Below are 27870 nucleotides of genomic sequence, written 5' to 3' on the forward strand. Positions count from 1 at the left end.
TGGGTGCAGGATCCGGCCCTGCACTGAAAGCAGAGGTTGCCTGGCCACCTGCAAACCGCTCAGCCCGCCCCAGCCCCGCGCAGGGAGCTCCCAGCCACTCTCATGCATGTCCTTTAAAGGCCTTCTCGCATCCAGCTCTTCCCTGGCAACTCCTTCTGCCGCAGATGCAACCGCTCTCCCCTCCGGGGAGAATCCGCTGCTGGCAGCTTGCACTGCGTGGGGCCCCGGCACCCCCCAGCCCACTGTCTGCCGGCCGCGCCGTGTCCCCTGACCCCCCTCCCGGGTCTGCCAGAGATTCGACAGCACCGAGTGCCAGGTCTGAGCTGGGTGGCCCCAGCATCTCTGCCTTCGGCTGCTTGAGACAAGTTCAGGCAGGTAATGACCCGGGGAGCGTTTGGTAAAGTCGCCGAGCTGAGGGAAAGCACTCGGTCTGGCTTCCCGGGGGGTTGTTTATGCCACGCTGGGCAAACCAGCTGTGTGCCTCTGTGTTTCCATCTGTAAAGCAAAGATAAGGAGCGAATGTCTGTAAGGGTGCCTGAGCTGTAGTAAATCAGCAGGATGCAGGGTCTGCTGTGGCTGTTAGGGAGTGAGCACTTTGCAGCAGGGACCAGCCCTTGGGAAAACTCTGATGCTCACTGATGTGATGAGTTTGGCTGATCTCTGGTGGCCAGGGGCTCCCGGGCCCCTTGGCAGAGGTGTCGAGGACAGTTTCCAGTGTGTAGGCATGAAATGGGCTTGTTTTGACAGATATCAATTGCTGCTTGCTTTTACACCTCCATCAGGGCTGAGCAGACCCTGGGAGGTGGGTGATGGCCCCACTTGGCACAGGGGCAGATGAGTGATGGCCCCAGTCGGTGCTGGGGTGATTGAGCTTGGCCAAGACTTTGCACAGGCACATGGGGCTTCAAACAGTCCCTGCTTTCTGTCCCCTTAAATCTCTGCTGCATTTCATGTCCCAGCCAACAACCCAAAAACCACCCTCCTTTTGCCCCGTAGCTGCATGTCCATGGGCACAGCTCCTGAAGAGATGTGTCCTGCAGGAGAACCCCTTCTGCACCGTGACTTTACCCTGGCCTGGGCAAGGGACTCTCCGCACTTTCTGCTGCCTGTCTCTGATTTTTAAATATCGCAAAACAGCTTAAATAAGATGTCCAAGCTCTGCTGGACTTGGGAATCTCTTATATTTGTCTATCTGGGAGCCGGTATAGCAGGGGGATGCTTGGGGATCAGGCTGTCCCCTACCTGGGGTACAGCAGGTTGCTCCTGCTCTGCACCGGGTATTCACGCCGGCAGGTGGGTGCAAGCTTATCTCTCTCCACAGAGATGACCCACATCATGAGCCCCAAGCGAGGATCACCCTGTGGGAGGGAAACGGGTGCAGTGAGTGGGAAAGTCCTCCCTCAGCGCTTTGCAGAAATGGCGCTTGTAATAAATTCCTTGTTCGCCTCGCTCTGTGCCTGCCCGAATCCCAGCAGCAGCATCCTGAATTGCAGTGGTCCTTCCCACCTCTTTTCCCACAGATCCCTCCACGCTAAGCAGAGGAGCTTGGAGCTCCTGCTGGGTGAGAAAATGCTTTAAAAATATAACATTTAGAGGCGTTCTCCCATCTGCATGCAGTTAATATGCATCTCTCACGATAGGTGTGCTGGTCCTGGAGCCTCCACGCTTTGTAAATGAAGCCGCTCACAAGGACCTCGCTGGGAGAGAGGGAAGAGGAGGTGCAGGGACCTGCCCATGGGCGCCGACGGCGGCAGAGGCAGAGGATGAGCTGCCAACCCAGCCCCTCGCCTCAGAGGTATGTGCAAGAAGGGCTCACCCCACAGCTCTCAGGGTGCTAGCAAGGATGGGACAGGGGCAGCGGCGCCAGTTAAGGGGGGATGGTGGCTGGAACATCACCCCGCTCTGGGGCACCGAGCATCATTTCAGCACAGCAGCCCCTTCTCCTGCAGTCACTGCTCCTGGGGAACGACCCCCTGGCTTGCAGGGAGGAGAGGGAAAAGTGCTGTTGTAGCCCTTTCTAGAGCTAGGAGCAAAGTTTAGGGGTTCAAACCCTTTCCCAGTTGGGTGCTGAGCTCCAGCATGAGGCCGCAAAGGGCTGTTTCCACAGCAGTCCCTATATCTCCATGCTCAGGTGATGTGCCATCTCTGGTGTGCTTCAGCATCCCCAACCCCAGCAAGATGGGATGCTATGGAACTGCTGGACTTTCTTGCACCCAGAACAGGGTTTTTGGGTGGCGAGGCTATTCTGGTGCAGTTTTGGGGGGGTAGGAGTGTGCGCCAAGGCCTGCCACCCCTGTGGCAGTGACGTGAGATGGCGCTCAGGCTCTGCCAGCAGCCAGGTTTATTGTGGTGCCTTGCAAAGAGGTCGGCTAGCAGTGAGGTCCTCTTGGCAGCCAGGGCATAAAAAAAAAAAAAAAAGAAATGTGCTAAGGAGAAGCACGGCCGTGGGCCGGTGACTCATTGCTGGCTGGAAACGGCTTCAGCGGGCTCCTCGGTGGTGGCTCTGCAGCGGCCGCGGGAGCGGAGGGGGCTTGCTGTGCCCGTGCCAGGGAGAGCGGGGACAGGGACGGAGCAGGCTGCAGAGGATGCTTGGAAAGGACCCAGGTCCAGAGCAGCATCCCATCAATGGGTGCTGTGGCAGCTGGGGGAGGGCAGAGGGGGTGGGATGCTGCCTCTGCTGCCGGAGTTTCTTTGGGGTTTATCCGGGCTTCTCTCCGCAGGGAGCAGCAGGCAGAGCTGGCCGGGCTCCCCGCGTCTCTGGATGAAGGTAAGGGCAGCCCAGACCGGGAATGGGGGGAATGGGGTGGGGTTTGCACCCTCCCTCCCTAAGCAGCATTGCACAGGTCCAGCAGGAGGGTGTTCCCTGGCCTGGCAGCACCTGCCTGCAACCCCACACCCCTTCCAGCCCAGGGACCCCAACCCCATCCCCTGCGGTTCCTGCTGGATCTGCCTTGCCAGCTGTAACCACCGGCTACGCCAGACCCCTTGCCCTCTTCCTCCTACCCTGGCCCAGCCTGGCTGCAGCTCCCTTAACCCCACAGGGGTATTTTGGGGGGCACCTGCCAACCTGTGCTCCCTGGGAGCCTGCAGGCTGCAGAAATGCCAGCAGTTTTCAGGGGTCTCCCTTGAGGCAGTGCCAGGCTGGGGAGAGGATGCTGATGCCCAGCTCTCAATGCCCTTTCTGTCCCCAGGGAGGATGAGCAGTCCCCAGAGGCCCCCAGATGGGGTTTTGGCCGGGAGCGAGCAGAGCATGGGGTGCGTCAGCGAGGTGAGAAGGAGAGGAGGGTGACAGGTTGGGGGGCCCCTTCCCTCCCTGACCCCTTGGGCTCAGCTGGACCCCCAGCCTCTCGGTGCTGCTCTTTTCAAGATGTCATCCAGCACCAGGGAGGGGTTTGCTCCAACAGCAGCCTTGTGCCCCCCAGGTGCCAGGCACCGACAGGCAGGAGCTGGCTGTGTGCACCAGGGACAGTGATGGGACCGAGGAAGGTGGGTGAGTCCCCCTCCTGCATCCCAGCTGGGTCCCCTTAGGGGGAGGCTTGAAGTGGCCTGATGGGGTTTGCTCCCTTGTTGGGGACATGGGGAAGGGGGGACTGGCCTGGGGGGGACCTGAAGCCCCTGTGATGCTGGGAGAAGGACTGGGAGGGTCCCACACCACGGGCACCTGCTCCCTGCCAGGACAGGAGGGCAGAGGGAGGAGGAAAGGCCAAGCAAAAGCCCTCACATGTGGTCTCTCCCGTGGCGTTATTACTTCCCTGCAGATGCAGAAACCCCGGAGGAGCCATTGCTGAGTTTCCCCAGTGAGCTCTCCGTGCTGGAGAGACTGGGCTTGCACAGGTAAAACCAGCAAGCACCTGCATCCCTCTGGGGGCTATGGGATGGAGGGTCCCAGGGCGCTGTGTCACCCACGGATTGGACTTTCCTCCTTTCCCACTGCGTAAGAGCCGCTCTCCAGGCAAGGGGCACTTGGGTCCCCGCTTGTGGTGGCGGGCATCCATGGGAGCGGACCAAGGGCATTTTCAGCGTGCAGTCTCTGTGGTGCCTCCATGCCTGACAGCACTTCTCTTTCTGCAGAGTGGCTTTGACGGAGCAGGACATTGAGGTGAGGGCTGCCGGGGGTGGGCTGGGGAGGGGGGACAGAGGGACAGATATCTTGCTGGCTCACAGCCCCGGGGCTGTGCCCTGCTCCTGACTGCCCTCCAGGCACCGCAGTCCCCTGGCATCACCTTACAAATCCCTTTCCTGGTGATGCTGTTGGCATTTGGAGGCAGCTGCATTTCCATGGCAAGATGAGCTTGTCCTCTGTGCGCCCAGCAATCCCACAAAGTGCTCTGCAGCTTGCCGAGAGCGCCTTTAGCCGGGGACGTGGCGGAAGCTGCACTAATAAAAATAATTTTCCTGCGAGTGCCAGGGCTGAGTCAAGCTCCACTGTCGGCTGGGACCTGCAGCGAGGGCTGGCGTCTGCGTGGCGCGTGCTCTTGCCAGGAGGGCTTGGGATTTCCATGTGTTATCGGCTGCCTGGTGGGGATGTGTCTCGCGAGGCTGGCATCTCATGGGGACCATCCCCAGCATGCAGCAGCCTAACGGGTGCTGAGGAAAGGCAAGTGCTAATTATCCTTAGCACAGCCTGCTTGATGGCATGCTGGGGGGGGTCTGTCTGTGCCTTGGGGACAGCAGCGCATGGCCCTGGTGGCTTCCCCTTTGCCCTGTGTCCCACCTCTTGCCCTCCCACCCTGCAGGCAGCCTTTGCCCACCTCGCCCTGGCTTTTCGCTGCGACATGTTCACCCTGCGGCAACGGGTGCAGGTGGAGAAACGGGCACGGGACGCGGCAGAGGAAAACATCCAGGAGGAGCTGGAGCAGTGCCGGGCTGCCCTGGAGGTAGGTGGGCACCAGGGCAGGGGGCTGGCATCTGCTGGGGACTTCCAGCCTTGGAGGGATTTGGACAACTCAAAGTTCTGGCTCCGTCAGCTCCATCCTCTTCCTCCACAGAGGTTGGGCCCATCCTGCACTGATGCAGGCTGCAAGGAGATGCTGGAGCAGCTGCAGCGCAGCCTGGCTGTGCTGGCAGCTGCTGTCGAGCGGGCAACCAGTGCTGCGGAAAAGCTGGGGGCTGTACATCAGGTTTGTGCATCACTTGGGGCTCCCCACTAGGGCCAGGAGGGATGGAGGGTGCTGTGCCTGGACTGGGGGACCCATCCCTGGGCTCGCTGAGGTTTGTCCCTCCTCCTCATGTTTGCACATACCAGGGGCGCAAGGCATCTGCCTGCCCTTGGGAGCAGGAAGGGGGTGCGTTTGCACCCCCTGGGTGGAGGCACCGTGGGATGCACATGAGATACTGGCAGGGACCTGGGTCCTTAGGGACCAGGAGGTGGGGCGCCTGATCCCCCCATCCTGCCCGGCCACAGGAGGCCCGGATGAGCCGAGCAGCAGAGGTGATGGTCCAGCACGTGGAGAACCTGAAGCGGCACCACATGCGGGAGCACGCGGAGCTGGAAGAGATGAAGCGCCTGATCCAGCAAAACTCCCGCAACCGGCAGCTGGCAGAGACCCAGGGTGAGGTGGGCTCTGCCACCAGGGCCTGCATGGGGTTTGCATGGGGCAGCCCTGCAGGATTTGGTCCCAAGCCCCCCCAGGGGGTCAGTGTGTCCCCACGCCACAGAGCTGGTGGGTTGTGTGAGCTAGGGACCGGGAGCAGGTGACGGCTGGGACCCAATGACAAATGCGGCGTAACAGCAGGCGCAGCGTGGGAGCAGGTGCTGGTGGCCGGAGAGCCATCGTCCCGTGGCCCAGCTGGGAATGCGGGGCAGGGGGGCAGGGGCATATAAAGAACGCTCTGTCCCTGCACAGAGCCAAACCCCACGCACGCCATCGCCGTGCATGTAAGCAGGGTCCCCCCGCCGAGGCACCCCTGTGACTTGTGCCAAGTACAGAGCATGTGGCCAGGACAGCTTTCGATGGGAGGGAGGTTTGCAACCGTCTGTGCACCAGCCCCATCTTAATTTTTGGGGGTGACGTAAGGCTGCTTCTCTTTGCTCCTAGACGACACAGAGCCACGGCTGAGGCCTCACCCGTTGATGCGAACTTTTCAGCAGGTAACTGGTCCCAGTTCAGTGGCCCTGGAGCCACCACCTCCCCGTGTCCTGCCATTCTCCCTTGCCAGCTGTCCCCACGCACTTGCTAGTCCCTGGGCAATGCCACTCCTGCCAGCTGCTTGCTGCAGGCAAGGTCTGCTAGAAACACCGGGGACGAGGCAAAATGTAGGGGCGGCCTCGGAGGGCTGCAGGGAGACAGGGTGCCCGGGGTTGGCGGCTGCTTGTCCACGAGATCTCAGGCAGGTCCCTCTGCATTGCAGGGTCATAGCGCAAGAGCCGCGGGCTTGGCTGTTTCTAGCACCAACTCGAATTCGGCACTGATTCCCCTACAGCTCAAGAGGTAGGGGAGCGCTCGGGGAGGGGGTTAGGCAGCCCCGCCAGCACGGCTTGAAGCAGTAAGGACAGGCACAAACCTCTCGACTTGGACCTTCCCTCATCTCACCAGCTCTCCGGCTTCCTCCCGTAGTGCTGGGGCAGTGGGAGGCTGGCAGCGTCCTTTCTCCTCCGCAGTGTCCCTTGCCTGTGCTGGGGAGGCGATGGGGAGGGAAGGGGATGGGGAGCACAGGGGAGGCAGCTGACACGGTGCTCACCTCCAGCCCCTCCATTGCAGGGGTCTGCCCGCCGCAGAGTCAGCATCGCCGTCATCCCCAAGCAGCTCTTGGTAAGGACACATGCAGGGGGGATGGACAGGAGCTGTGCCCCACTGTCGGACATGTGTCCACAGTGCTACTGGGGGTCTAGGTCCCCAGTGATGCTCCCGCCTTCGGTGCCCAGCCAGGTGCCAGCCCTGACAGCCGAGCAGCCCCAGCTGGTGAGCTGGAGACGGAGGGGGCCCAGCGCCTGCCCAGCACCCAGAGGTAACCGTGCCAGGTGGTGGGGGTGCCACGGTACCGGCTGCTGCTGGCCCACAGGGCACGGCACAGCACCCCGTTCTTTCCCTCCCCAGGAGTGAGCTGGAGCCACAGGCCCAGAGCAGCACCATGACCGGGGAGCCAGCAGCCGAGGTGGATGGCAGAGGCTCAAGTGCAGGGGATGAGGAGCTGGAGCAGCTTGGGCTGACGTGAGCAGTGTCCTGTGTGTGTCCAGCATCCTCCCCATGGCTGCTGGACTCTCTGTGGTCCCACAGTGGCCAGCACATGGGAAACGGGCTGGGGGGTATGGGGACGGAGGGCAGAGGTGTTGCTTGGCTGCCCCGGCTTGACCCTGCTCTGCCTCAGTTTCCCCCATGCACTGCAGGTCACCTGTGCCCTCCCTCAACCGTTTCATTTGGGTTTGCAAAAGGGCCAGTGAGGTCTGGGGTTGAGTTAAACATTTTCCTCATCCCCAGCTGGAGTGGAGGTGGGATTTGCTCTCCCCCTCTGGATGACGGGTGTCCCCGGTCACCTTCTCCCCAGGTCCAAGGGATCCCTGGCAGAGCTGTGGCGGCCGTGGCTCTTCCTCCCGCAGCACTACTGGGTTTTCTTCTGGCTGCTTCTCCTGAGCATTGGCTTCCTCCTCCTCATCCGCGTCCTGGAGCTACAGCGGCTGCAGCCTGCGGCATCACCCAAGGCCTAGCTGGAGCAGGCAGGGGGAGGCAGCTGGGAGGCACCCACTCTCCATCACTGCTCCTTCCCCACACCATAAACCACCAAAACCCTAGAGTAATAAAATTGCAGGAAAAATAAGGGATTTTTCAATGCTGGAGCAGGGGGGGAACATCCTGTGCTAGGATCTGAAGTTTGGCTGGAGCCATAGGCACGATGGGCTCAGGGAGCTGTAGTAGCCGTCATCAGTGCTATGAGTTTGCCAGTTCTCTTGGCACACTGAGGGCTCCAGCGATGCCACCGCACGTCCCCCTGTGCTGGGGACAGAGACCAGGCTGCCCACAGCTGGCAGGTTTGTGTTAGAGCTGTGTCCCACTGTGCTGCACCACAGCACATCCTGGGTCTCTGCTGCCTGGAGCGCTGTAATTAAGATCTAATGCTCGTTTGCTGCTGCCTGGGGGACAAAGCTCCCTCTGGAAGGAGCGGGTCAGTGTTCAGACTTTCCCATTGCACCACAAAGAGCTCACAAACAGAGGGAGCTCTTTCCGACCGCTCCGGCGCCTAGGAAAATCGCTCGGTTTGACGCAGACGCCCAGTTTCCACGTCTGCCCTGGCCTCTTGCCGCCCCAAAACTCAGGTGGGCTCCTCTGTGTCTGCCCCCAGCAGCTTTGCAGAGGGCTAGTGGGTTTGAAACACCTGGGCCAAGCTGCAGGAGGGAGCTGTGGTGGGAGGTTTGGCATCGGGACCCCCGGCAAGGGGGCTGTGGGAAGGAGAGATGGAGGTGCTGGGCTGGACGGCCCTGCTCGCCGTGGCTGCCAGCAGTGCCACGGGTGACTCACGGGCGGCCGACGTAACCCCCGCCCTGTGTGCCAGCTTGGCCCGTGTCCTTGAGTCACCATCCCCAGCCTCACGGCAGGTTGTCCCCGTGTCTCACCAGCCCGTGAGCCCCTTCACCGTGCCCCCTGCCCCAGCAGGCAGCAGCACCCCGAGGACGCTGACACCAGAAAGCCCCGAAAAGCACCTGGCCGGGAACAATCTTCGGTGACCCTGGCAGCTCCATCCTCTGCCCCAAGGTACCTTCGCTCCACTGGGGACATTCCCACCCGGGGGACCCAGGCAGAAACATAATCCCGAAAGTTTCCACGGGGACTGTGGTGGTCTGGGACACCGGTTGGGGTCCGGAGATGGCATTGAGCGGGTCCCCCCTGCCCGATGGCATTGAGCGGGTCCCCCCTGCCCGCAGTGCCCTCCTGGCCTCTATTTCTGGCTGCAGAGGGAAGTACGGCAGAGCGGCCAGAAAAGAAAGCAAAGCGGTTTAGTTTCATCACCCCAATCTTATAGTTTGCTTTGTGAAAAGACCGCTTTCTCACCCCAAAATTTAAAAAAAAAACCCCAACGAAACAACAAACAGCCGGGGTTCCCTGAGCATCCCCCGCTCCAAACCTCCCGGTGCAGCGTGGGGAGGGCAGGGCTGCCACTCGCGGGTGGGGTGGTGACGGCGGGGTGGGGTGGGGGGGTTTCAGCCTCCAGCACTGCAAAAATCCAATCGCAGCGGCACAAAGCCCGAGCGCCCCGGGGGCCGCCCCCACCCGGCCCGGCAGGAACCGGGGCTGCTCCCAGCACCGCCTTCCAGCAGCCGGGACGCCTGGGTCCCCCCCGGCCGTGGGGGAGGGGAGGGGAGGAGAAGGGGGGGGGAGGAGAAGGGGGGGAGGGGAGAGCCAGCCCGCAGCTGCTTGCGGAGCCGGAGCCCGTTTCCTGCTCGCCCTCGCCCGGCTGCAAGCAGCTCTGAGCCCCTCCCCATCTCCCCGGGCCGTGCCTCAGTTTCCCACTCTGAGAGGCTCTGGAGGTGAGTAGGGGGCGGGGATGGGTGTGCACCCCGGGGGGGGGGGGTAGGTGCTGTCCCCCACCCCCGTGTCCCTCCCCCGCTCGGATGCGGGCGCGGAGGGGACAGCATCCCGCCGGCCGGTCCCCTCCGCCCGCGGAGAGCATCGCACCGGGCCCCGCCCTGCAGCGCAAACTGGGGATGGGGGGGGGGGGGTTACAAAGTCGAGGGGTGATTTTGGAATGCTGGGGGGGGTATGGGCGCTCCGATGCCGAGCGGGGATGCTCGGTGCGGGGACGGCACTTTGTCTCCGGCTGCCCCCTCCCCAGGGCCTCTCCCGGGGTCGTCCCCGTCCTCGCTGCTTTTCCCCTCCAGCCCTTGGGCTCTGCTACCCCCCGGGCAAAGGGAAAAGAGAGCAGTCGTGTCGTCGTCGCCCCCCCCCCCCCCGCTTCACTGCATTCCCGTACCACTAGTGCTCCCAGTACTGAGTGGGACAGGGTGGGAAGAGCTTTGCTAAGTGCTTTTTCCCCATCCCGGCCCCTCCACCCGGTGCAGGGGGAGGGATGCTCCATGGGTCCCTGGGAGCGAGCCCCAGCTGGGAGTTCGGGGCTGTGCCCCATCCCAGGGCTGAGGCCAGGGGACACGTTCCCCAGCCCCGGTGGCAGGGGTGGATGAAGGCCCCGGGACATTTGGGTCACCGAACCTGGGGCTCATCACCAGACCCCAAGACACATCTCCTGCAGGCCCTTCTGGGACAACTCAGTCTGGGGGTGAAGAAGCAGGAGGACAAAAAGGATGATGGATCCAAAGCCTGGCCGTGCACAGAGTTCCCCTCGTGCTGAAATTTGGCTGCAAGAGGCAACTCCATCCGTGGGACTGGTGCTGGGCAGGGGGACAAAGCTGAGCAGCCAAAATGGGGGGGCAGTTTTGCTCCCCCCAAGTGTTGTCTCTGCCTGGGGCTCCCTGGACCGTGGTTGGGCTGTGGCTTGTGAATCCCCTGCAAAGGACAATGCCAAAATGCCCCGGAGAAGTGCCCACTTCTGCTCCCGGTGGCTGCAGGAGCTGAGGCTGGGACCTGCACCTCCGGGGGGGGGGGGGGGGCGTGGGGATTTTGGCATGTGCTTTCCAGAAGGGAGGTTATGCACCCTTGAAAGGGAACCCCCTGTCCCTGACACCGTGACACCTTGTCCCTGCAGCTGCCAGCCTCTGCCCTCGACAGTGCTGGTGGCAGGTTTGTCCCCTCTCCTTAGCCCTTCTCCCTGCAGCTCCACGCTGGAGGCTTGCTGACAGGGGGCTCAGCTGGGGTGCACCCATGGACCCACCTCCCTGGCTCAAACCAGAGGAGCCAACAGGTATTTTTCCCCTCCCTCCAAGGATTAAAACCCATCCAAATTAGGGCAGGTTTACATGGGGTAAGCCAAGGTGATCTCCCTGCCTGGTTCCATGCCTGGGATGTTTCTCCTGAGCACAGTAACACCAGGAAGAGCAGCGCCTGCCGCCTTTGCCCCTTCCCAACACCGGCCTGGCTCAGCTAGTGGTCAAAAGCAGGATCTTTGGTCAAGCTGAACGGCCACAAGAAACCCTCCATCCTGCCCACCGGGGCATCCTTGGTGGGCATCCATCTTGGGGCCATCCCCAAAGTTGCTGGAAGGACTTTCCCTGGGGTCCAGCCCAGGGATCTCCAAGCCGGATCCCAAACGTGTTGGGAGCCGGCGCAGCAGCAAGGCAAGAGGCTGAGCTGCAAGGGGATCTGCTGCTCCTGGAAATCCTCCCAGCTTTCATTAGCTCCATATGGAGCCATGTCCTTTCCCACCCCATTTCCACATGCCTGGGAGACACGTGAGCTCACCAGCAGCCCAGCACCCCCCCCCGGAGCCCAGCACCCATCTCCCAAGGAGCTCCTTCTCTCTGTGCAAGGGCACGGGGACACTCTGACCTGCAAAGCGGGATGGGGTGTCCCTGTTCCAGGGATGCTCCACATGTGCTGGTCCTGGGTGATGTCCATGTAGGCTGCATGTCTGCAGCCACCCCAGCCAGACCCTTCATGAGCTGTGAGGGCTGGCTGCAACCCCCCCACCTCCTCCCTCCAGTTTGCAGGAGCAGTTTTAAAGGAAGAAATGCAAAAGGCATTCATGGGGAGAGTGGAGCCAGAGGCAGCCTGGCTCAGTCCTGTGCCCTCTTTTGCTGGCATTGGCTTTTTTGGGCTGAAAGCTGTTTATTTGCATCAAACCTGCAGGAACTACATATCTGTGGGGGTTTCTGTCCTTGCTTGCAATTGTCAGGGGGCTTCAAGCATGCCAAAGGGGATGTGGTGTGTTGGCACGAGTGTTGTTTCCGTAGGAAACTTAGTGTAACACAAGGCTTGTTGTTCTGCCTCCTCTGAGTCTCCCTGCCAAAGCACTGGTGCTGGAAAGCTTTCCTGGGTGGTGTGCTCCCCTCAGCATCACGTCTGGTGGGAATCGAGGCCTTGAGATGTGGGGTTTTTTTTGGAGCCAGGGGCTGGTGATGCTGGAGCGGTTGCTCCCAGCCCGGACAGCTGCCTCTGCCCTATTGCCTGGGGCTGCTGCATGGTGGTGGCCTTGGCAGGCGCCAGTGCAGTAACGAACTCCTGGGGGAAATCTCATCGTGCCCGGGCAGCGCTGGGCACTGGAGCTGAGCTAGGCAGTGCAGCTGCCTGGGCAGTCTCCTGTGGGAGGATGGCTGGCTGGTGGGACAGCATGCCTGCACTCCAGTGAGGTTTGCAGCAATGCCTCAGTTTCCCCAGGCTCCTCATTCAGTCCTGCTGGCAGGGCCGAAGGGCTTGCACCACTCGGGAAGAGCAGAAATCTCTCCCTGGGTCTCACAGCCACATCACGAATGCATCAGTCGTGTCCTCTGTCCCCATGCTGCTGCTTTGGGGACTGGTGGGTGCTTGTTCCTGCTCCATCCTGGCTGGATGCTTTACCTTTCTGCACAGAAAGGAAGAGATTAAAATGCCAAGATTTCCTGGCTGCGATACTGGGGACGGGAGGTGACCTGCAGAAGTGCTTTGCATCCTCTGTGGTTCCAGCTGGCCTTGCGAGTGCCGTGCTGGTGTCAGAAGCAGCCGGAGCGAGACTGAACTTGAAACCCAGCTAGAATTCGGGCTTTCCAGTCAAAAGTTAAGCTCAGGCTTAAACGCCTCCTTTCCTCTGCCCCACCAAGGGCAGCTTAGCTCGGGTGCACCGAGTGCCCTTCCTCCTCCGGTGTCCTGCTGCGGGGCTGGCTGCTGCCTTTGGAGTGCTGTCGCGTGCCCGATGGTAACACCGAGTGGCGAGAGGGCAAAGAGCGACAGTTCAGAGGTAGAAGCACTCCAGTTTCCTGAGCCTTTCCACCAGTTCCTCCTTGGCAGCACCACGTCTCCACCAATTGCTTTGCCGGGCTGGGGGGGCACTTTCCCAGCCCCAAGGCTTGGAGGCAACCACTGGAAAGGGGCAAAGCTTTGTGCTTTGTGCTTGGGCTGGCAATACAGGGGGTAGCATGGGACAGTGCTGGAGGGATGGTGCCAGGAGTGGGAGCCAGATGCAAGGAGCGCTGGTCCCTTGAGAGATGCCAAGGGCAGGGGGTTTTTGGGGTGCCTGCAGCGGAATGCGCTGCACCCCTCCTCCTATGGGTTCCCTGGTGTGATTGGGCCGTTTGTATGGTGGTTTGGCTTTTTTTGGTTTCCTCACCGGTGCTTCCTCTGTGCTAATCTGCTTCCGCCCTGCTCCGGGAGCGGCAGAGGCAGGGGGCGGGGGGGAAGTTGCCCCACTCCAGTTGCAAAAGCCAGGCTGGTGGGATGGGTCCAATCCTGCTCCCTCCTGCCCCAGGGCTAGGTCTTGCTGGTTTTTAGGGCAGCTGTGGTTTGCCCCTGCGGCCAGAACCCCCTTCCCCTGCCGTCCCCCAGCGAGGCCGAGGATGAAGAGGAAGGAAGTGACATTTTTTCTCCAAAACACCTCGCTCTGCTCTTGGCCATTGCAGGTACACGCCGTAGGGAGGAAGCCGCTTGCTGCCACCACAGCCCTCCCCGTCCCCTCCCCTGACGTCACCACGGCAGGGTGACACCGTGGCTCACTGGGCGCAGCACCCGGGGGAGGCTCCGCCAGCTGCTGCCGGAAGGGGCCCTGATTTCGGTAGCACCATCACCCAACAACACCCCCAACTAGAAAAACCTCACGCCGAGACACCAGGTCTGGTATCAGATGGGTTTGAGGATGGGGGTCCGGGAGGGTCCCCCCTCTACTTATCTCTGCCATCCCTTGCCAGGCTGCTGGGTGAAGCAGGATGAGTGCGCCGGCTGATGAGCCGGGCAACCCAGCCCATGCCATCTTCGAGAGGTTCCTGCGTGCCAGAGAGTGCCAGGAGGTGCTGGGCTGTTTTGGGGAGCTGTGCCAGCGACTGGGGCTGCAGGGTAATGGGCTGCAGCTCTACCATGGCCTCAAGGATTCTCTCAACTACTGGAGTGCCAAGGCCCTGTGGAGCAAGCTGGATAAGAAAGCCGGGCACAAGGACTACAACCAGGGCACAGCCTGTGCCAGCACCAAGGTACTGGGAACACAGGGCACAGGGTCTGGGTCCCTCCTTGCCCTCCGTCCTTGTCCCCACAGCGAGAGCATCCCTTGGAGCACACTGGCCCCTGCCCCAGGAGGATGTGAGATGTGCTGGGCGGGAGGCTGATGGGATTTAACGGGGCAGGGTATTAATTAGCATGCTCCCCTCCCCATGGGGTGATGCCACCTTGGTGCCACCCAGCCAGTGGCATCCTTCCTCCACCCAGCTGCTCCTTGCTGGGGACATCCCATGGGGGTCTGCAAAGCAGCAGAGAGACCTGCCGAGCCTTTTCTGGGGGACAGGAGTGTGCTGGGGTAGGATGTCCCCTGGGGCTGTGAGACCCCATTTCTGTCCCCGTATCTCAGAGCTAATGGCTTTTGTCCCCACTGCTGGTGCCCCATCGTCCCCCCCAGTCCTGTGCAGGGACTGGCAGAAGATCAAACCCGAGTCCTGGTTTTGAGCCTGTTGCTGGTGAAATCTCCCCATTCCTGGGCTGCAGCAGGCAGGAGCCGTGCACGCCTTATCTCGCTGAGCACTTTAATTGCTGCCATTGCCCCTTTTGAAGGCAAGGTTCAGGCAGCCAGGGAGGCAGGGAGCACCCCACAGGGCACCCTGCTTTGCAGGAAGAAGCAGTGCTTACAGCCCAGGGGAAAAGGGGAATAGTGGGGAGGGCCAGGTCCTGACCAGGGGAAGGGGGGACATGCTGCCTGTGGTGGTGCTGAGCTCCCTGGGAATTTACCTAAACCCCTGCTCTTTTGGGGGTGCCCATCACCTTCATGCCACCCGTCCCCTTCGCAGTGCCTGGTGGTGGGGGCCGGTCCGTGCGGGCTGCGGGCAGCCATCGAGCTGGCCCTGCTGGGCGCCCGCGTGGTGCTGCTGGAGAAGCGGGACTCCTTCTCCCGCAACAACGTCCTGCACCTCTGGCCCTTCACCATCCATGACCTGCGGGCGCTGGGAGCCAAGAAGTTTTATGGGCGCTTCTGCACCGGCACACTGGACCATATCAGTGAGTTCTGGGGGAGGGCCAAGCTCCGCACCCTCAGGGTTCCCCCACTGTAGGGAGTCCAGGGACTGGGGGGTGCAGCCCTCAGTGTCCCCTCTCCCCCTCCCAGGTATCCGGCAGCTCCAGCTGATCCTGCTGAAGGTGGCTCTGCTCCTGGGAGTGGAGGTGCACATCAATGTGCACTTCAAGGGCCTCGTCCCCCCCACAGGCAAAGCAGGCGGACAGGGTAAGGCATTGCTACAGGGTGGGTGGCATCCCCAGGACAAGGGTGATGCTGCAGGTGGCCACTCTGAGCCCCTCGGTCCCTCTGCTAGCCTGGGGCATGCCTTTTTTTTTTGGGGGGGGGGATGGGGTGCAACCCTCTCCCCTGACCCTGAAGCAGGTTCCAGCTGAGACCCAGCATGCTTGTGACTGTCCCTCTCCCCACAGGCGGCTGGCGGGCTGTGCTGCAGCCTGGCTCCTCTCCCCTCAGCCACTATGAGTTCGATGTCCTCATCTCAGCTGGTGGCGGCAAATTTGTCCCCGAAGGTGACAGCAGGGGGTCCCTGCACCTCTGGGACCGGTGTGGGAGGCCGGGTGGGGGCTCATGCCTCTCCCTGCCTGCAGGGTTCAAACGGAAGGAGACGCGAGGGAAGCTGGCCATTGGCATCACCACCAACTTCATCAACCGCCACAGCCAGGCCGAGGTGGAGGTGGCTGAGATCAGTGGCGTGGCCCGAATCTACAACCAGAAGTTCTTCCAAAACCTCTACAACAAAACAGGTTGGTGGTCCCAGCCCCAGCGTGGGAGCGCCCAGGGGTCCCTGTCCTCCCCGATGCAACTGGAGGCTCAGCCCTGGGATTTCCCCTCTGCGGTGGGATGCATGTGCCCGCATGGCGCCCCATTGCAGGGGACATTTGGTGGCTGAGCCTGGGGCAGGGGCTCCCCGTGGCCCCGGCTCTGCCCCATGGCTCAGCTCATCCCCTTCCCGATCACCAGGCATCGACCTGGAAAACATTGTCTACTACAAGGACGACACTCACTATTTCGTCATGACGGCCAAGAAGCAGAGCCTGCTCAAGAAGGGGGTCATCCTCCAGGTGAGGAGGGCAGGATCTGGCCCTGGGATCCCATAGTCATGGGTGGCTGAAAGCCTGGAGGGTGGGATGCAAATCATGGGTGCTGGTTTGACTGTGCGCTCCTGCGATGGCGGGGGCTTCAGCAGCCATTGCCTGTGCCAGTGACCCGTGCCGTGGGAAAAATCTCCTTCTGGAGATGGCCCTCCTTTTGGGGGGCCCACAGCCCCAAGCCTGGTGGCACAGCTTCACCCCAGAGCTGGCTGCACCCAGGCTGGGGGGCAAATAGCACCTCCCTCATGCCGGTGGGCTTCACCCCATCCCTGCAGGACAAAGCAGACATCGAGAGCCTCCTGTCCCCGGAGAACGTGAACCAGGATGCCCTCCTCAGCTACGCCAAAGAAGCCGCCAACTTCTCCACCAACTACCGTCTGCCCGATCTGGAGTTTGCCGTCAATCACCGGGACTTGCCGGACGTCGACGTGTTCGACTTCACCTGCATGACACGCTCGGAGAATGCGGCGCTGGTGCGGGAGCACAACGGGACCCGTGTGCTCCTTGGGCTGGTGGGCGACTGCTTGGTGGAGGTGAGAGTCCAGCTTGCAGCACCACCATGCGCCTCAGTTTCCCCTCTCCCTGCCAGATGCATTGGTCAATATATTCCCCCTTCCTGAGCGCTTCTCACCCCACGTACCCGGTGCACACCATCCCTGGAGGCAGGGTCCCCAGGTCCTGGTAGTAGGATGCTTTGGTGGGGTTATCCCCTTCCCCAGCCCCCACCAGACATCTGGGCAGGGAGGGGTTCAGGGTGGAGGAGCAGCCTAGCTCCTCCCCAGACACATCCACACCAGCATCAGCATCAGCTCAGCCGTGGGGCCAGGGAGGAGACGGCCACCCATCCGTTCCCTGCGCGTCCTGCTGCCACTCCCCGCTTTTATCCCGGGCCAAGCCCAGCAGCTTCCAACCTCCTCCCAGCTGCCCCGACCGGCCACGCGTCTCCAGCCCGGTCTCTCTCTGCCTTTCCCTTTGCAGCCTTTCTGGCCTCTGGGCACTGGCGTGGCCAGGGGCTTCCTTGCCGCCTTTGACGCAGCGTGGATGGTGCGGCGGTGGGCGGCTGGGACACCCCCGCTGGAGGTGCTGGCTGAGAGGTGAGTGTCCCTGTCCTGCTGGGCTAGTCCTGGACCTGGACCTAGGCAAGGATGGTGGCACTGAGCCCAGCCCTGTCCCTTGCACCCAGGGAGAGCATCTACCAGCTCCTCTCGCAGACCTCCCCCGACAACACCAACAAGAACATCAGCCAGTACAGCATCGACCCGGCCACGCGCTACCCTAACATCAACCTGCAGGCCATCAAAGCCAGCCAGGTACCCAGCCCCGGTCCTGCCACGGGGCAGCCATCCAGCCCAACCTCCCTGGCAATCAGGGTAACACCTATTTGCACGGTCCCCTCCAAAGGGTGCGGGGCTGAAGCTGTTGGTCCCCAGGGCATTTAATGCATTGCCTGTTGCAGATGTGGGTGGTTCTAGGGAGGTGTAGGGGTGTCCGGGTGTCCCCCTTGCTGGGGTCAGCTCCTTGCGCTGGCTCTGTGCAGGTGGTGACCTGCCACCGGCGTGTCCCCATTGGCAGGTTCGGGACCTCTACCTCGTAGGCATGGTGGAGGTGGACCACAAGAGGAAGAGTGACAACCGGCTCAGCACTGGTAGGAGCAGCTGGTCCTGCTCCAGCCCCCCCTGGCTACAGGACCCCCCATTCCTCCTGGCAGCCCGTGCCAGAGTGGCTCCTGCTTTGATTTTCCTCCCCATCCTTCTTTTCTCGAGCCCTGGCTGGTGTCCAGCTGGCCACGATGCTCCTCCCAGCAGCGGCTGCGTTTCCATCCTGGTGGCACCAGTGGTTTCCATTCCCTCTGCCCATGGACCCTCTGGGGACACAGCCCCCCAGCTGCCTTCTGTGGGAGGAGGCTGTCCCCCTTCTTTTTGCCTACACTGATGCTGAGCCTTGAAATATGCTGGCAGATGCTTTATCAGCCCATTTATCGAGTCTTGGGAGGTGGCTGCGTGGCAGAGGGGTCTCATGTCACTCCCATGGGACCCCTTCCCCTCTAAAGCATTGATGTTGGGAGGGGGGAGCGGGCTGAAGGTGTTGTCCCTTGCCTCTTTGGGAGGGGGACACGTGTGCTGCCTCCCCAGCAGTCTCTGGAGACACCTACGAAGAGCTGCTGAGCTGGTGCCAGGCCAGCACGGCCGGGTATCATGGCGTGGCGGTGACCGACTTCACCACCTCCTGGACCAGCGGCTTGGCCCTCTGTGCCCTCATCCACCGCTTCCGCCCTGACCTGGTGTGAGTGCCTGGGACCCCCTGGGACCCTCCACGCAGCAGAGCCCACCCTGATGGCACCCATGTCTCCTCGCAGGGACTTTGACTCCTTGGACCGCCAGGATCCCATCCGGACCCACCAGATGATGCTGGACACAGCGGAGCAGGAGCTGGGCATCCAGCCTGTCCTCTCTAGCACCGAGATGGCCACCATGGCAGAGCCTGACCGCTTGGGGCTCATCACCTACCTCAGCCAGTTTTATGAAGCTTTCAAGACTTCTCCAGGTGTGAGATTTTTGGGGGGTTAGGCTACACTGAGCCCCATCAGGGCTGGCTGGGTGCCCCCCCTTCCTTTGTAGGGTGGGTCCCACCAGCATGGCCATGTCCCCTCTGTGCAGAGGCGGAGGAGGTCAGCAAGAAGCCACTGTCTCCCCGGGGCACGCGAGGGGCCATCCTCTTTCTCAGCAAGCTGCAGAAGAGCCGGAACCTGACACACAAGCGCGTCCAGGTGAGGGCCATCCCCACCCAGACCCTCAAGACACCCCAAAACCGTGCCCCCCTCCCCATCCTAGCCACCTCCTTTGCATTTGCAGGACAGTGCCCAGAAGGATTCTGAGGCCAAGAGGAGCCGCAGGGACACCGAGGTAGGTCTGCCCCGGGCACCTCGGGGGATGCTCTGCTGGGGTGCAGCCATCCCAGGGAGAGAGCGGGGGGCTGATCCTCCCCTCGGGTTGCTCATAGCTGGATGCGGGGCTGGATGGAGACACTCTGGATGGTGCCTACGAGCCACCGCAAACCACCACAATGGACCCAGGGCAGGTCGGTCCTTGTGTCACCCTGGGGTGGGGGGTCCAGCTCCCGGTGGGTGCTTGGGGGGCACTGGCAGCTGGTGGGGCTGAGCCAAGGGCTGAGACCAGGGCTGCGCAAGCGAACGCCCACGGGATCCTGGCTCCTCCCTGCTTGTTTCCTGACCCAACTGGTTTTCCGGAGCCAAGACCTGCCGCTCCCTTGCTGGTGCCAGCAAACCTCCCGAGCACCCAGACCCACCTCTGCACAAGGGGCAAAGCCCCCCGTCCCCATCCCCGGAGCCCCTTGGGCTGCTGGCAAAGCCCCAGGCAGGGTGGGTGCCAGCACCCTGGTGCCACCCCAACCTGTCCTCTTCCCCCCGCAGCTGCCAGCCCGTGGGGAGAGCAGCGACGCCTGCTACTTCTGCGGCCGCCGCGTCTACATCCTGGAGCGAGCCAGTGCTGAGGGACGCTTCTTCCACCGCGGCTGCTTCCAGTGCCGGCAGTGCGGGGCCACCCTGCGCCTGGGCGACTACACCTTCGACGAGGAGGACGGTGAGGCGGGTTTTGGGGAGAAGGGATGCTCAGGGCAAGGCTTCTTCACCTTGCAGGTTGGCACATGGGTTTGGGTCCCCCCCCCAGGTCATTTTTACTGCTCGCTTCACTACCCCAATCTCCCCAGCATGGACCTGCCCCGGGACGAGCCCCCGGCGCTGCCTGATGGGGTAAGTCACCATGCAATCCCATAGACGATGGGGGAAAGGCAGAAGGCGGAGGGGGATGCTTGGGCATGGCCCCATGCTGCATCACCCCTCTGCCACTGGCTCTGCCCTAGGATGCCGCTGCCACCCACCCACCCTCGGATGCTGGGAGCCCATGTGTGTCCCCCGAGGAGGGGGCACCTGGCCTCCCACAGCCCCTGCAGGCAGCCCCACAGCCTGCAGGAGAGCCTGGGGCAGTGGAGGATGCTGCAGATGCTGGTAACATGGAGAAGCAGGAGCTGCTGGCACAGCCCCAGGGGGATGTGATGGAGGAGGAGGGTCCCAGACCTGATCCCCAAGGGGCGGCAGTGGAGGGTGAGGAAAGCAGGAGCAGGAGGAAGATCATCCTCACACCCCTGGAGAAGCTCAGTTTGTCCACATTGAACCTCACCAGTGGAGCGGAGCCTGAGCCACCACCAAAGCCGGCTCGTCTGCGGCTCCAAGCAGCGCCTGAGGTCCTCCCTGCCCCATGGCGGGGACAAGATGCCTGGGAGGAGGAGGAAATAGCTGTGGAGGAAGGTAGGTGGCTGCAAGCTGGAGTCTCCAGCCGAGCAGGGCTGTGGGTCCCTCTGGTACCCTGCCATGCCCCACGTCTTGCTCGTGAGGCACCAGCCTGAAATGACTCTTTTCTTGGGGCAGCTTTGGAGAAGAGTGACAGTGAGGAAGAGGAGGAGGAGGAGGAGGAGGAGGAGGAGGAGGAAGGCACAGACCTTGGCATCATGGCAGAGTCGGTGAGAGCTTTCCCTGAGCAGCGGTGGCCTCACCAGCCGGGGTGGTGGCTGGGGCTCTTGCTGGTGTCTCCTCTCACTGAGTCATCGGCTCTGGCTCTGCCGAGGCAGGAGGTGCCCGGTGCAGGGACTGACCCCCCCCGCCCTTGCTACCATCCCATCACAGTGCCTGGACCTCGGGGAAGAGGAGAAATACCCCACCTGGAAGCGCACACTGACCCGCCGGGCCAGGGAAGCCCAAATGAAGCGGTTCTGCAAAGCCCAGGTAGCCCCAGGGGGGAGACCTGGGTCCTCAGCCTGGTGACATGCCCTGTCCCCTCCATCCTGCTGCCGGTGGCTGCGTGCCAGGCGGTGCCAGCCCACGGGCTAGCGCTGCCCTTCCCCTGCAGGCCATCCAGAGGCGGCTGGAGGAGATTGAGGTGACCTTCCGGGAGCTGGAGCAGCAGGGCATCAAGCTGGAGAAGTTACTCCGGGATGAGGAGGGTAAGGCCAGGGTGGACAGGGCACTGTGATTCCGATGTCCAGGGGGGGCTGTGCCCTGCTCATGCCCCCTCTGCTGCCCTGCAGGCACCCTGGCTGACCAGAAGACGCAGTGGATGAACCAGCTGCTGTACCTGGTCCAGAAGAAGAACAGCCTGATGTCCGAGGAGTCAGACCTCATGATCACGTAAGGCTTTGGGGGAGATGCTCCCCAGGTGCTATGGGGACTTGGCTCACCCCAGCCCCCCCAAGCCAAGCAACCCCCTTTCCTCCTCGCAGAGTGCAGGAGCTGAAGCTGGAGGAGCAGCAGTGGCAGCTCGACCAGAAGCTCCGGTGCTACATGAACAGGGAGGGTGAGTGCCGGCACATGCTGGGGGGGGTTCTCTGTGCATGGTGGGGGGAGCGGGACCAGGGCTGTGGCCCACTCAGCCCTGCTCCCGCCCCCTGCTCCCGCAGAATCCCTGAAGACACCCGAGGATCGTGCAGCCGAGCAGAAGATCCTGGTGCAGCTGCTGGATGTGGTGAACAAGCGCAACGTCCTCATCCACATGCAGGAGGAGAAGCGGCTCAGCGAGCTGCAGGCCTGATCCATGCAGCCCCAGGACCTGCGGGTTCCTCCCTGGGGGGATGAGTGGTCCACCCCCAGCCGAGCATCACCCTGAGCTGCTTCTGAAGGTAGTGATGCCTGAGCTGCTGCAGGCAGCTGCTGTGGCAAATCCAGGTCCCTGCTTGCCAAAGCCTCCTGTGGAGGGGCCAAACCCACCGGTGGATGTCTGTGTGGGGAGACACCAAGGAGCACCCCAGCTTTGGGGTGCAGAGACAGCATCCCCACGCTTGGCTGGATTGTCTTTGCCTTGTGCTTGCTTCAAAACAAGATTTGCAGGGGGCTACGAAACACAAGGGCTGCAGCAGCTCTGCCCGGGGTTTGCTACAGGAGGAAGAAGCCCCACAGGGAAGTGGGGCACAGGAGGTCCCACAGCCATCACCACTTCGAGGGGATGCTGCCTGGAGGCTTGGCCATGGCATCGAAAGCATTTTGTCTGGCAGAGCCTCCTCTTGTGCTGGAGCTGCACCGCTGCCTGCCTCAGGACAGGCTCCTGGTGGGAGAGGTGGCTCAGGGTCAGCCCCCTGCGCCTGGCACCACAGGGCTTCGCTCCTTGCAGCAAGGATGTGACTGTGGCCACTACAGGCGAGTCACAGTGGAGATGCCAAATGTGGAGGGGCAGTGTCAGGACTAGCCCCTGGAAGCCACCCCAGGATGTCCTTCTCAGCTGAGGACATCCATTCTAACCCAGGATATCCATCCCATCCTGGGATGTCCATCCTAGCCTGGGACATCTATCCCAGCCCAGAATATCCATCCTAACCCAGGACACCCATCCCAGCCAGTGACATCTGGTTCTACAAGTGGCGTCAAGGGCAGACTGGGCTGATCCTGCTGCTCTGCATCATTGCTTTAGTGTGCCATGTCCACACTGTCCCCAGCCGCTGCAGGAAACCAGGGTCAGGAACCTCCCTGCGAGGCCCCAGGGCCAGGGAAGGGGCTTTCTGTCCAGCAGCTGCCTGAGGGGATTGTGCCCGCGGCTGGCACTGTGTGACTCTGAGGACAAGGGATGCCAGCAGCCGTGTCCTCCTTGCCCCTTTGGGTTTTCTCCTGCTTGGCAATGCCATACTGGCCTTTGCACAAACCCCTCGGACCTTTCCAGAGTCCCCGATTGTTGCAGGGTGGCCTCCATGGCCGAATGGTGCTTACAGCAGCCCTAGCCGTGTTGGGCACAGGAGACCTGGGTACGGGCTCCTCCATTAGTGATACCCCTCCTGCCCCCCTGCGCTCAGCCCTGCTGCTCCCTTCGGCACCTCCCCACACCCTCCCAGCTGCCTTTCATTTGTACCAGCCCTACTATCCTGCTGCAACCCTACCCATCCCTTCCAATAAAATCTTCCCAGCCCGGTGCCAAGGGCTAAAACACCGTCTTTATTTTCTATTCGAGTCAAATTTGGTTGCCAGAGCAGTCGCCAGCTTTTACCGGGAGTCACCAAGGCCGCCCTGGGCAAGGGGAGGCTGAGCCTGTCGAGCCTCCTGGCCGTGCCAGCAGGTCCCTCTGGGTAGAAAGGAATATTAAAAGGTGTATTTAAAAAACCAGCAATTAAAATCTGCCTCCATTGTGGTTCCCATAGGGGTGAAAGCCACAAATCTGCCCCCAAAACTTAATTTCACCCAGTGAGGCGGCTGTAAAACCTGCACTACCGAGCCAGCCGCAGCGCTGCTTGCCTAAAACCAGATGCCAACTAGAAAAAGGGGCCAGGATGGGGCTGGGGTGACATTGTGGGACACCCATGGCCCTGGCTCAGCCATCACTGGGATGCTCCTGCAGCGCCCACAGCACCATCCGCATCTGTTCCTCAGTGCCCTGCAGCATCTTCACCTCAATGGTGTGGAAGAGGTGGAGGCTGGTGGCGAGGAGGAGGACGCCGATCGCGAGGAAGGCCAGCAGGGAGAAGGAGAGCTTTGGGAAGGGCTGCCCAGCCGCCAGCCCTGCCAGCGCGCCCAGTGCAGCCACTGCCTGCAGCAGCAGCAGCAGCAGGGCCAGCACGGCCATCCTGCCTGTGGAGTAGCGCTGCCGCTGTGCTGCACGCAGCCCCACGCCCACCTCTGTCCGTGCCTCCGTCACCACGTCCGCCAGTGTCAGCTCTGCAGGGGACAGGGGCAGCTCAGCAGGGTGGCACACACACACACACACACACACACACACCCCCCCCGCACCCCTTTGCTCCTCATCCCTGCCACTCTGTCCTGTCCATGCACCCCTCCACAAGCAGCCCCCGCCCCCCAAGGGTTGCCCTAAGCAAGGGGAAACATCTCCAAAAACTCCATCCAATTCCATCGCTCCTTGGCACATAGGGGACCCTGGCAGCACGCCCCCACCTTACCGGCTGTGCTGAGGCTGGCACCAGCAGCCTGTCCCTGCCTCTGGATGTGCAGCGTTGCCATCACAGCCTCATGGTCTGAGAAGGGGATGTCCGTGCCCGGGGCTGTCCCCATGGTGGTCTTCAACTCCTCGCACTTCACTGTGAAGCTGGAGACAGCCTGGGCGAGGGGATGGGGAGGGTCATGCTGCCGCCTCCTCTCCCTGCCACCTGCAGCCAGTGGCCAAGGTCCCCCCGTTACCTTGTAGAGGATGTAGTCAATGCGGATGCCCAGTGGGAAGGGCATCAGCTCTGTCTTGACAGTGAAGCAGTTGTTGGGGACAAGGGTGCAGCCGTCCTCACAGCCCTGATAGCAAGCATCTGGGTGGATGGGGGGCTCTTGGTGTACCCCGGGACCCCGCTCACCCCGTCGCTCACCTCAAAGCGTGTGGCCTCGGTGAAGGCATCCCGCAGCCCTGTCCAGCTGCGCAGCAGCCGGATACCCACATCTTCGGGGTGCATGTTCAGGTCCCCTCCCAGCAGCACCACGTCAGCTGCCTTTGAAGTGTGTCTGTGGGGACAAGGACGACTAACCCCCTTCCCCGCCCTGCCACAGCCTGAGATTACTGGGACCTCCCCAGTGCTCCCCAGCCTTACTCTTGGCTGGGATTGGTGCAACTGGGAGCTCTCTGCAGTGCAAGCCCCAGGAACAGGGGTGACCATGCACACCCTGGGGACCCGCAGTGGGGGGACCCTGTAGGACATCCCACAGCTGCTCACCGGATGAACTGCGCCAGCTCCCAGGCCTGCACCAGGCGGTGGGGCAGGTAGGCATCCTTCTCCCGGCAGTACTCGGCGTGCAGCTGGCGACAGGGGAGGGCAGAGCGGCCGTGACCTCCATGCCAGCACCTGCCCCACTCCTAGGCTCCCTGCAAACCCACCCAGCCCCTCTACACTGTCCCTTTGGGGTCAGACTGACCCCTTTGTCTTCATCCCATCCCCCTGGGGACAGCCTGGGATGCTCACACCGCTGCACAGCCAGGTTGTGGGTCCCTGTGCCCCACCCGAGCAATATTTCATTAAATCAGTGCATAGTCCCGTGAGAGACAGTGCAGAGCAGTGATTAAAGCAAGGGCACAGCGAAGGAGGGGTATGGCCACTCATCCCCCTCCTCCCCATCATCCCCCCCACGCCAGGTCCTTCCCTGTGGCACTCACATGAGTGACATAGACATTGAAGACGATCCCAGAGATCTTAATGACGACGAGGCCAACGGACTTGCCACAGAACCAGTCCCCGTGCTGGAGCTGCCGGAAGGGCACAGGAGTGGGTCAGGACCGGTGAGGCTCCGTGGGGCCAGGCACTGCAGTGCCGCGTCGTGTCCCCCCGCTCACCATGTAGGGGTACCCATTCAGTGAGTACTGGTAGAGGAGGGTGTCCAGGATGGGGAACCTGGAGAAGACGCAGAGGCCGCTGCCGATCACCCCGCTGCAGGAGGGGAAAAGCACAGTGAGGAAGTGCAGACCCCCCAGCCCCGGGCCAAGGGGGCTCCCCAGACACCTGGGTCCCAGTGTGCTCCCGTGAGCATGCCACTCTCCAGGCATGGGGTCTCCCACGGTCACAGACGTGACCTACAGCACCTGCACCAGTCTCCCCACATGGCAAACACCAAGGACGCAGCACAGCCCTGCCACCACCCCATGGACAGCCCTGGTGGGGGGCTGGCCCGGCCCCTCTCACCTGCGGAAGTAATGGGAGAAGGGGTAGCAGCCTCGCAGCTTCACCTTCAGGTTGCTGTAGTCCTGCTCGCTCCACACCTGGAGAAGAGCACGACGGGCTGAGAACAGGCACCCTCATCTCATGGGCTGAGAATGGGCGCACTCGTCTCACGGGTCACAGGCTGAGAACGAGTGCGTTCTGCTCACAGGCTGCCCTCACCTCCTGGAGAAGCACCAGGTCAAAGCACTCCCGGCGCAGCATGTCCCCAATGAGCTGGACACGCTCCTGCCGCCGCTTGCTCAGATAGCGGATGGCCCTGCCGAAGAGGGGGGGAAATGGGGTGATGTGGGCTGTCGGGGCAACGCTGGGACCCAAAACAGGGGAGAGACGGCTCCGCTACTGGTATGGGCAGGATGCAGACTGGGGGAGATGGGAGGGGAGGGAGAGAGGGCCATGCAGGGACACGGGGACAAGAGGAATGTGCAGAGAGGCTGTCTGGGGACAGCTTTCGCCGCCTGCGGAATCGAGGCAGCTCATCCCTGGTTGGGGTGCAAACGGGAAGCCCTTTTCTGGAGGAGCAGGTGCAGAGGGGATGGGGGGAACTACCCAGCCAAACACCTCATGACCCTCTGGGGCTGGGACAATGATGTGACCCCAAAACAAAGGGGACACAAAGGTGACCCCAAGGGAGGACCCCTCTCCCCATGCAGGTATCCCTGTCTCCACCCGTGCAGCTCAGTGTGGCCCCAGTGGACTCTGGACTCACCAGCAGTTAAGGTCAAAGATGCGGAGTTGCAGGGTGGGATGTCCCTCCATCGCTCACCAGGTGGGCTTTGCAGGGGCTGGGGGGGGCAACACCGGGCAGATGGGTTCCTGTGGGGAGCAGGTCGGGGTGACAGTACCGGGGAGTCGGTGCAGGGTAGAGCTGGGGAGCCCAGCTGCCACGGTGGAGGGGCTGAGCCAAGGCAAAGGCCAGGAGGGAGGAGCACTCAGGGTGCTCCGGTATGGCCCACATCGTCCTCTCCCACCCACAAGGCCCATCCCTGAACCCCAACTTGCCCCCAAATGGGGACCCATATGCCCAAATCACATGAGTAGTGCTCCATCCCACGAATGGGGACACTGGTGGGACAGGGATGGGGTACAGGGCTCAAACCCTTTGTCTGTCAGCAAGTCGTGTTCCTGGATGAACTTAAAGCCCAGTGTCAAAGCAGTGCTGCGAGGCATGTGCATGGGACAGCCCACCACCCGCTTCCCCTCTTGGGAAGCCCACGGATCCTTCTGTAGACCCCAGACTCCGGGGGACCCAGCAGCTCCCGGAGCAGCCCCAGCGCTGTCTGCCGGGCAGCTCTGCCAGCGCCGCTGCTCCCCCGCCCCTCTCCCGGGGACACTGTCCATTTTAGAAGTGCAAAAGAGCAAACCCAGGGGTCCGGGGTGCCGGGGACGGGCAGCCGGGCTCTGCCGGCCCCACTGGGATTACCGAGCGGCTCATCCCGTCCTTGCGCCGTGCTAATACCGGCGTCTCCCACCGGGGCTGAGCCCTCCCGGGTCGCTCCCCCCACCCCGCTGGCAGTGCTTCCCTTCTCCCCAGCTTCCCGAGGGACCGGGCGGGCAGCGGGGAGCGCAGAGGGGCGCGGAACCGGGACGGGAGCGCGGAGCAACAGGCGGAACCGGGACGGGAGCGCGGAGCAACAGGCGGAGCCGGGACGGGAGCGCGGAGCAACAGGCGGAGCCGGGAGAGGGAGCGGAGCAACAGGCGGAACCGGGACGGGAGCGCGGAGCAACAGGCGGAGCCGGGAGAGGGAGCGGAGCAACAGGCGGAGCCGGGACGGGAGCGCGGAGCAACAGGCGGAACCGGGACGGGAGCGCGGAGCAACAGGCGGAGCCGGGACGGGAGCGCGGAGCAACAGGCGGAACCGGGACGGGAGCGGAGCAACAGGCGGAGCGGGGTGGGGGGGCGGAGCGGGGCACGGAGCGATCGGCGGGGCGCGGAGCGGAGCGGACCTGGCGCGGGCCGGGAGCGGCGCGGAGCCCCGGGACTACACGTCCCGGCAGGCAGCGCTGGGGAGCGGAAGGGGAAAGGGAAAGGGAAAGGGGAGGGAAGGGGAGGGAAGGGGTCGGGGCGGCCCCGGGA

The 27870-nt window shown here is 62.5% G+C and overlaps 3 protein-coding genes across 15 annotated transcripts; 2 read left to right on the forward strand and 1 right to left on the reverse strand.

Annotated features, from left to right (window-relative positions):
- The first annotated feature begins 233 nt into the window (after positions 1-233).
- On the forward strand, positions 234-7753 carry LOC104632955 (FA complementation group E). 6 transcript variants are annotated; one of them, XM_075775745.1, is made up of 15 exons: positions 234-375; positions 1641-1795; positions 2721-2767; positions 3192-3268; positions 3423-3486; positions 3759-3834; positions 4072-4099; positions 4737-4877; positions 4989-5120; positions 5405-5552; positions 6039-6091; positions 6702-6752; positions 6833-6948; positions 7038-7151; positions 7486-7753. In XM_075775745.1, exons 2-15 carry the CDS (start codon positions 1674-1676, stop codon positions 7643-7645), a joined length of 1329 nt encoding a protein of 442 aa, XP_075631860.1. In that variant the 5' UTR covers positions 234-375; positions 1641-1673; the 3' UTR covers positions 7646-7753. The 6 variants fall into 6 exon arrangements, with proteins under 6 accessions (XP_075631860.1, XP_075631861.1, XP_075631865.1 ...); XM_075775746.1 differs by having other exon boundaries at positions 6866-6948; XM_075775750.1 differs by lacking the exon at positions 234-375 and having other exon boundaries at positions 1709-1795; positions 3423-3490.
- Positions 7754-13483: 5730 nt separating this feature from the next.
- MICAL1 (microtubule associated monooxygenase, calponin and LIM domain containing 1) lies at positions 13484-23080 on the forward strand. 6 transcript variants are annotated; one of them, XM_075775689.1, is made up of 25 exons: positions 13484-13623; positions 13700-13978; positions 14783-14990; positions 15097-15213; positions 15417-15515; positions 15594-15749; positions 15967-16067; positions 16373-16630; positions 17076-17191; positions 17281-17407; positions 17670-17742; positions 18233-18380; positions 18454-18641; positions 18755-18864; positions 18950-19000; positions 19098-19175; positions 19528-19696; positions 19784-19866; positions 19977-20421; positions 20542-20633; positions 20797-20895; positions 21020-21113; positions 21198-21297; positions 21390-21463; positions 21567-23080. In XM_075775689.1, exons 2-25 carry the CDS (start codon positions 13718-13720, stop codon positions 21695-21697), a joined length of 3378 nt encoding a protein of 1125 aa, XP_075631804.1. In that variant the 5' UTR covers positions 13484-13623; positions 13700-13717; the 3' UTR covers positions 21698-23080. The 6 variants fall into 6 exon arrangements, with proteins under 6 accessions (XP_075631804.1, XP_075631805.1, XP_075631806.1 ...); XM_075775690.1 differs by having other exon boundaries at positions 18230-18380; positions 19977-20441; positions 20574-20633; positions 21567-21834; XM_075775691.1 differs by having other exon boundaries at positions 18230-18380; positions 19977-20425; positions 20561-20633; positions 21567-21834.
- Positions 23065-27844, reverse strand: SMPD2 (sphingomyelin phosphodiesterase 2). 3 transcript variants are annotated; one of them, XM_075775696.1, is made up of 11 exons: positions 27741-27822; positions 26503-26609; positions 25956-26052; positions 25758-25834; positions 25412-25505; positions 25235-25324; positions 24798-24880; positions 24456-24588; positions 24280-24384; positions 24042-24198; positions 23065-23802 (listed from the first exon to the last, which is right to left on the reverse strand). In XM_075775696.1, exons 2-11 carry the CDS (start codon positions 26550-26552, stop codon positions 23459-23461), a joined length of 1230 nt encoding a protein of 409 aa, XP_075631811.1. In that variant the 5' UTR covers positions 26553-26609; positions 27741-27822; the 3' UTR covers positions 23065-23458. The 3 variants fall into 3 exon arrangements, with proteins under 3 accessions (XP_075631811.1, XP_075631810.1, XP_075631809.1); XM_075775695.1 differs by having other exon boundaries at positions 23328-23802; positions 24456-24624; positions 26503-26578; positions 27741-27844; XM_075775694.1 differs by having other exon boundaries at positions 23328-23802; positions 24456-24624; positions 27741-27825.
- Positions 27845-27870: the final 26 nt, after the last annotated feature.

This window comes from Balearica regulorum, chromosome 25 (assembly GCF_011004875.1).
Source record: "Balearica regulorum gibbericeps isolate bBalReg1 chromosome 25, bBalReg1.pri, whole genome shotgun sequence".
NCBI lineage: Eukaryota > Metazoa > Chordata > Aves > Gruiformes > Gruidae > Balearica > Balearica regulorum.

Excerpts from the sequence above, each read along its gene's own strand:
- MICAL1 (XM_075775688.1), top strand. The coding sequence starts at position 13,718 with ATGAGTGCGCCGGCTGATGAGCCGGGCAACCCAGCCCATGCCATCTTC. Across the intron at positions 16,068-16,372 it reads AGAAGGGGGTCATCCTCCAG|GACAAAGCAGACATCGAGAG; the intron begins GTGAGGAGGGCA and ends CCATCCCTGCAG. Across the intron at positions 16,631-17,075 it reads TGGGCGACTGCTTGGTGGAG|CCTTTCTGGCCTCTGGGCAC; the intron begins GTGAGAGTCCAG and ends TTCCCTTTGCAG.
- SMPD2 (XM_075775695.1), bottom strand. The coding sequence starts at position 26,552 with ATGGAGGGACATCCCACCCTGCAACTCCGCATCTTTGACCTTAACTGC. Across the intron at positions 25,325-25,411 it reads TGAATGGGTACCCCTACATG|CTCCAGCACGGGGACTGGTT; the intron begins GTGAGCGGGGGG and ends CCCTTCCGGCAG. Across the intron at positions 24,881-25,234 it reads TCAATGTCTATGTCACTCAT|CTGCACGCCGAGTACTGCCG; the intron begins GTGAGTGCCACA and ends CCCTGTCGCCAG.
- LOC104632955 (XM_075775745.1), top strand. The coding sequence starts at position 1,674 with ATGAAGCCGCTCACAAGGACCTCGCTGGGAGAGAGGGAAGAGGAGGTG. Across the intron at positions 3,269-3,422 it reads GCATGGGGTGCGTCAGCGAG|GTGCCAGGCACCGACAGGCA; the intron begins GTGAGAAGGAGA and ends TGTGCCCCCCAG. Across the intron at positions 4,878-4,988 it reads AGTGCCGGGCTGCCCTGGAG|AGGTTGGGCCCATCCTGCAC; the intron begins GTAGGTGGGCAC and ends CTTCCTCCACAG.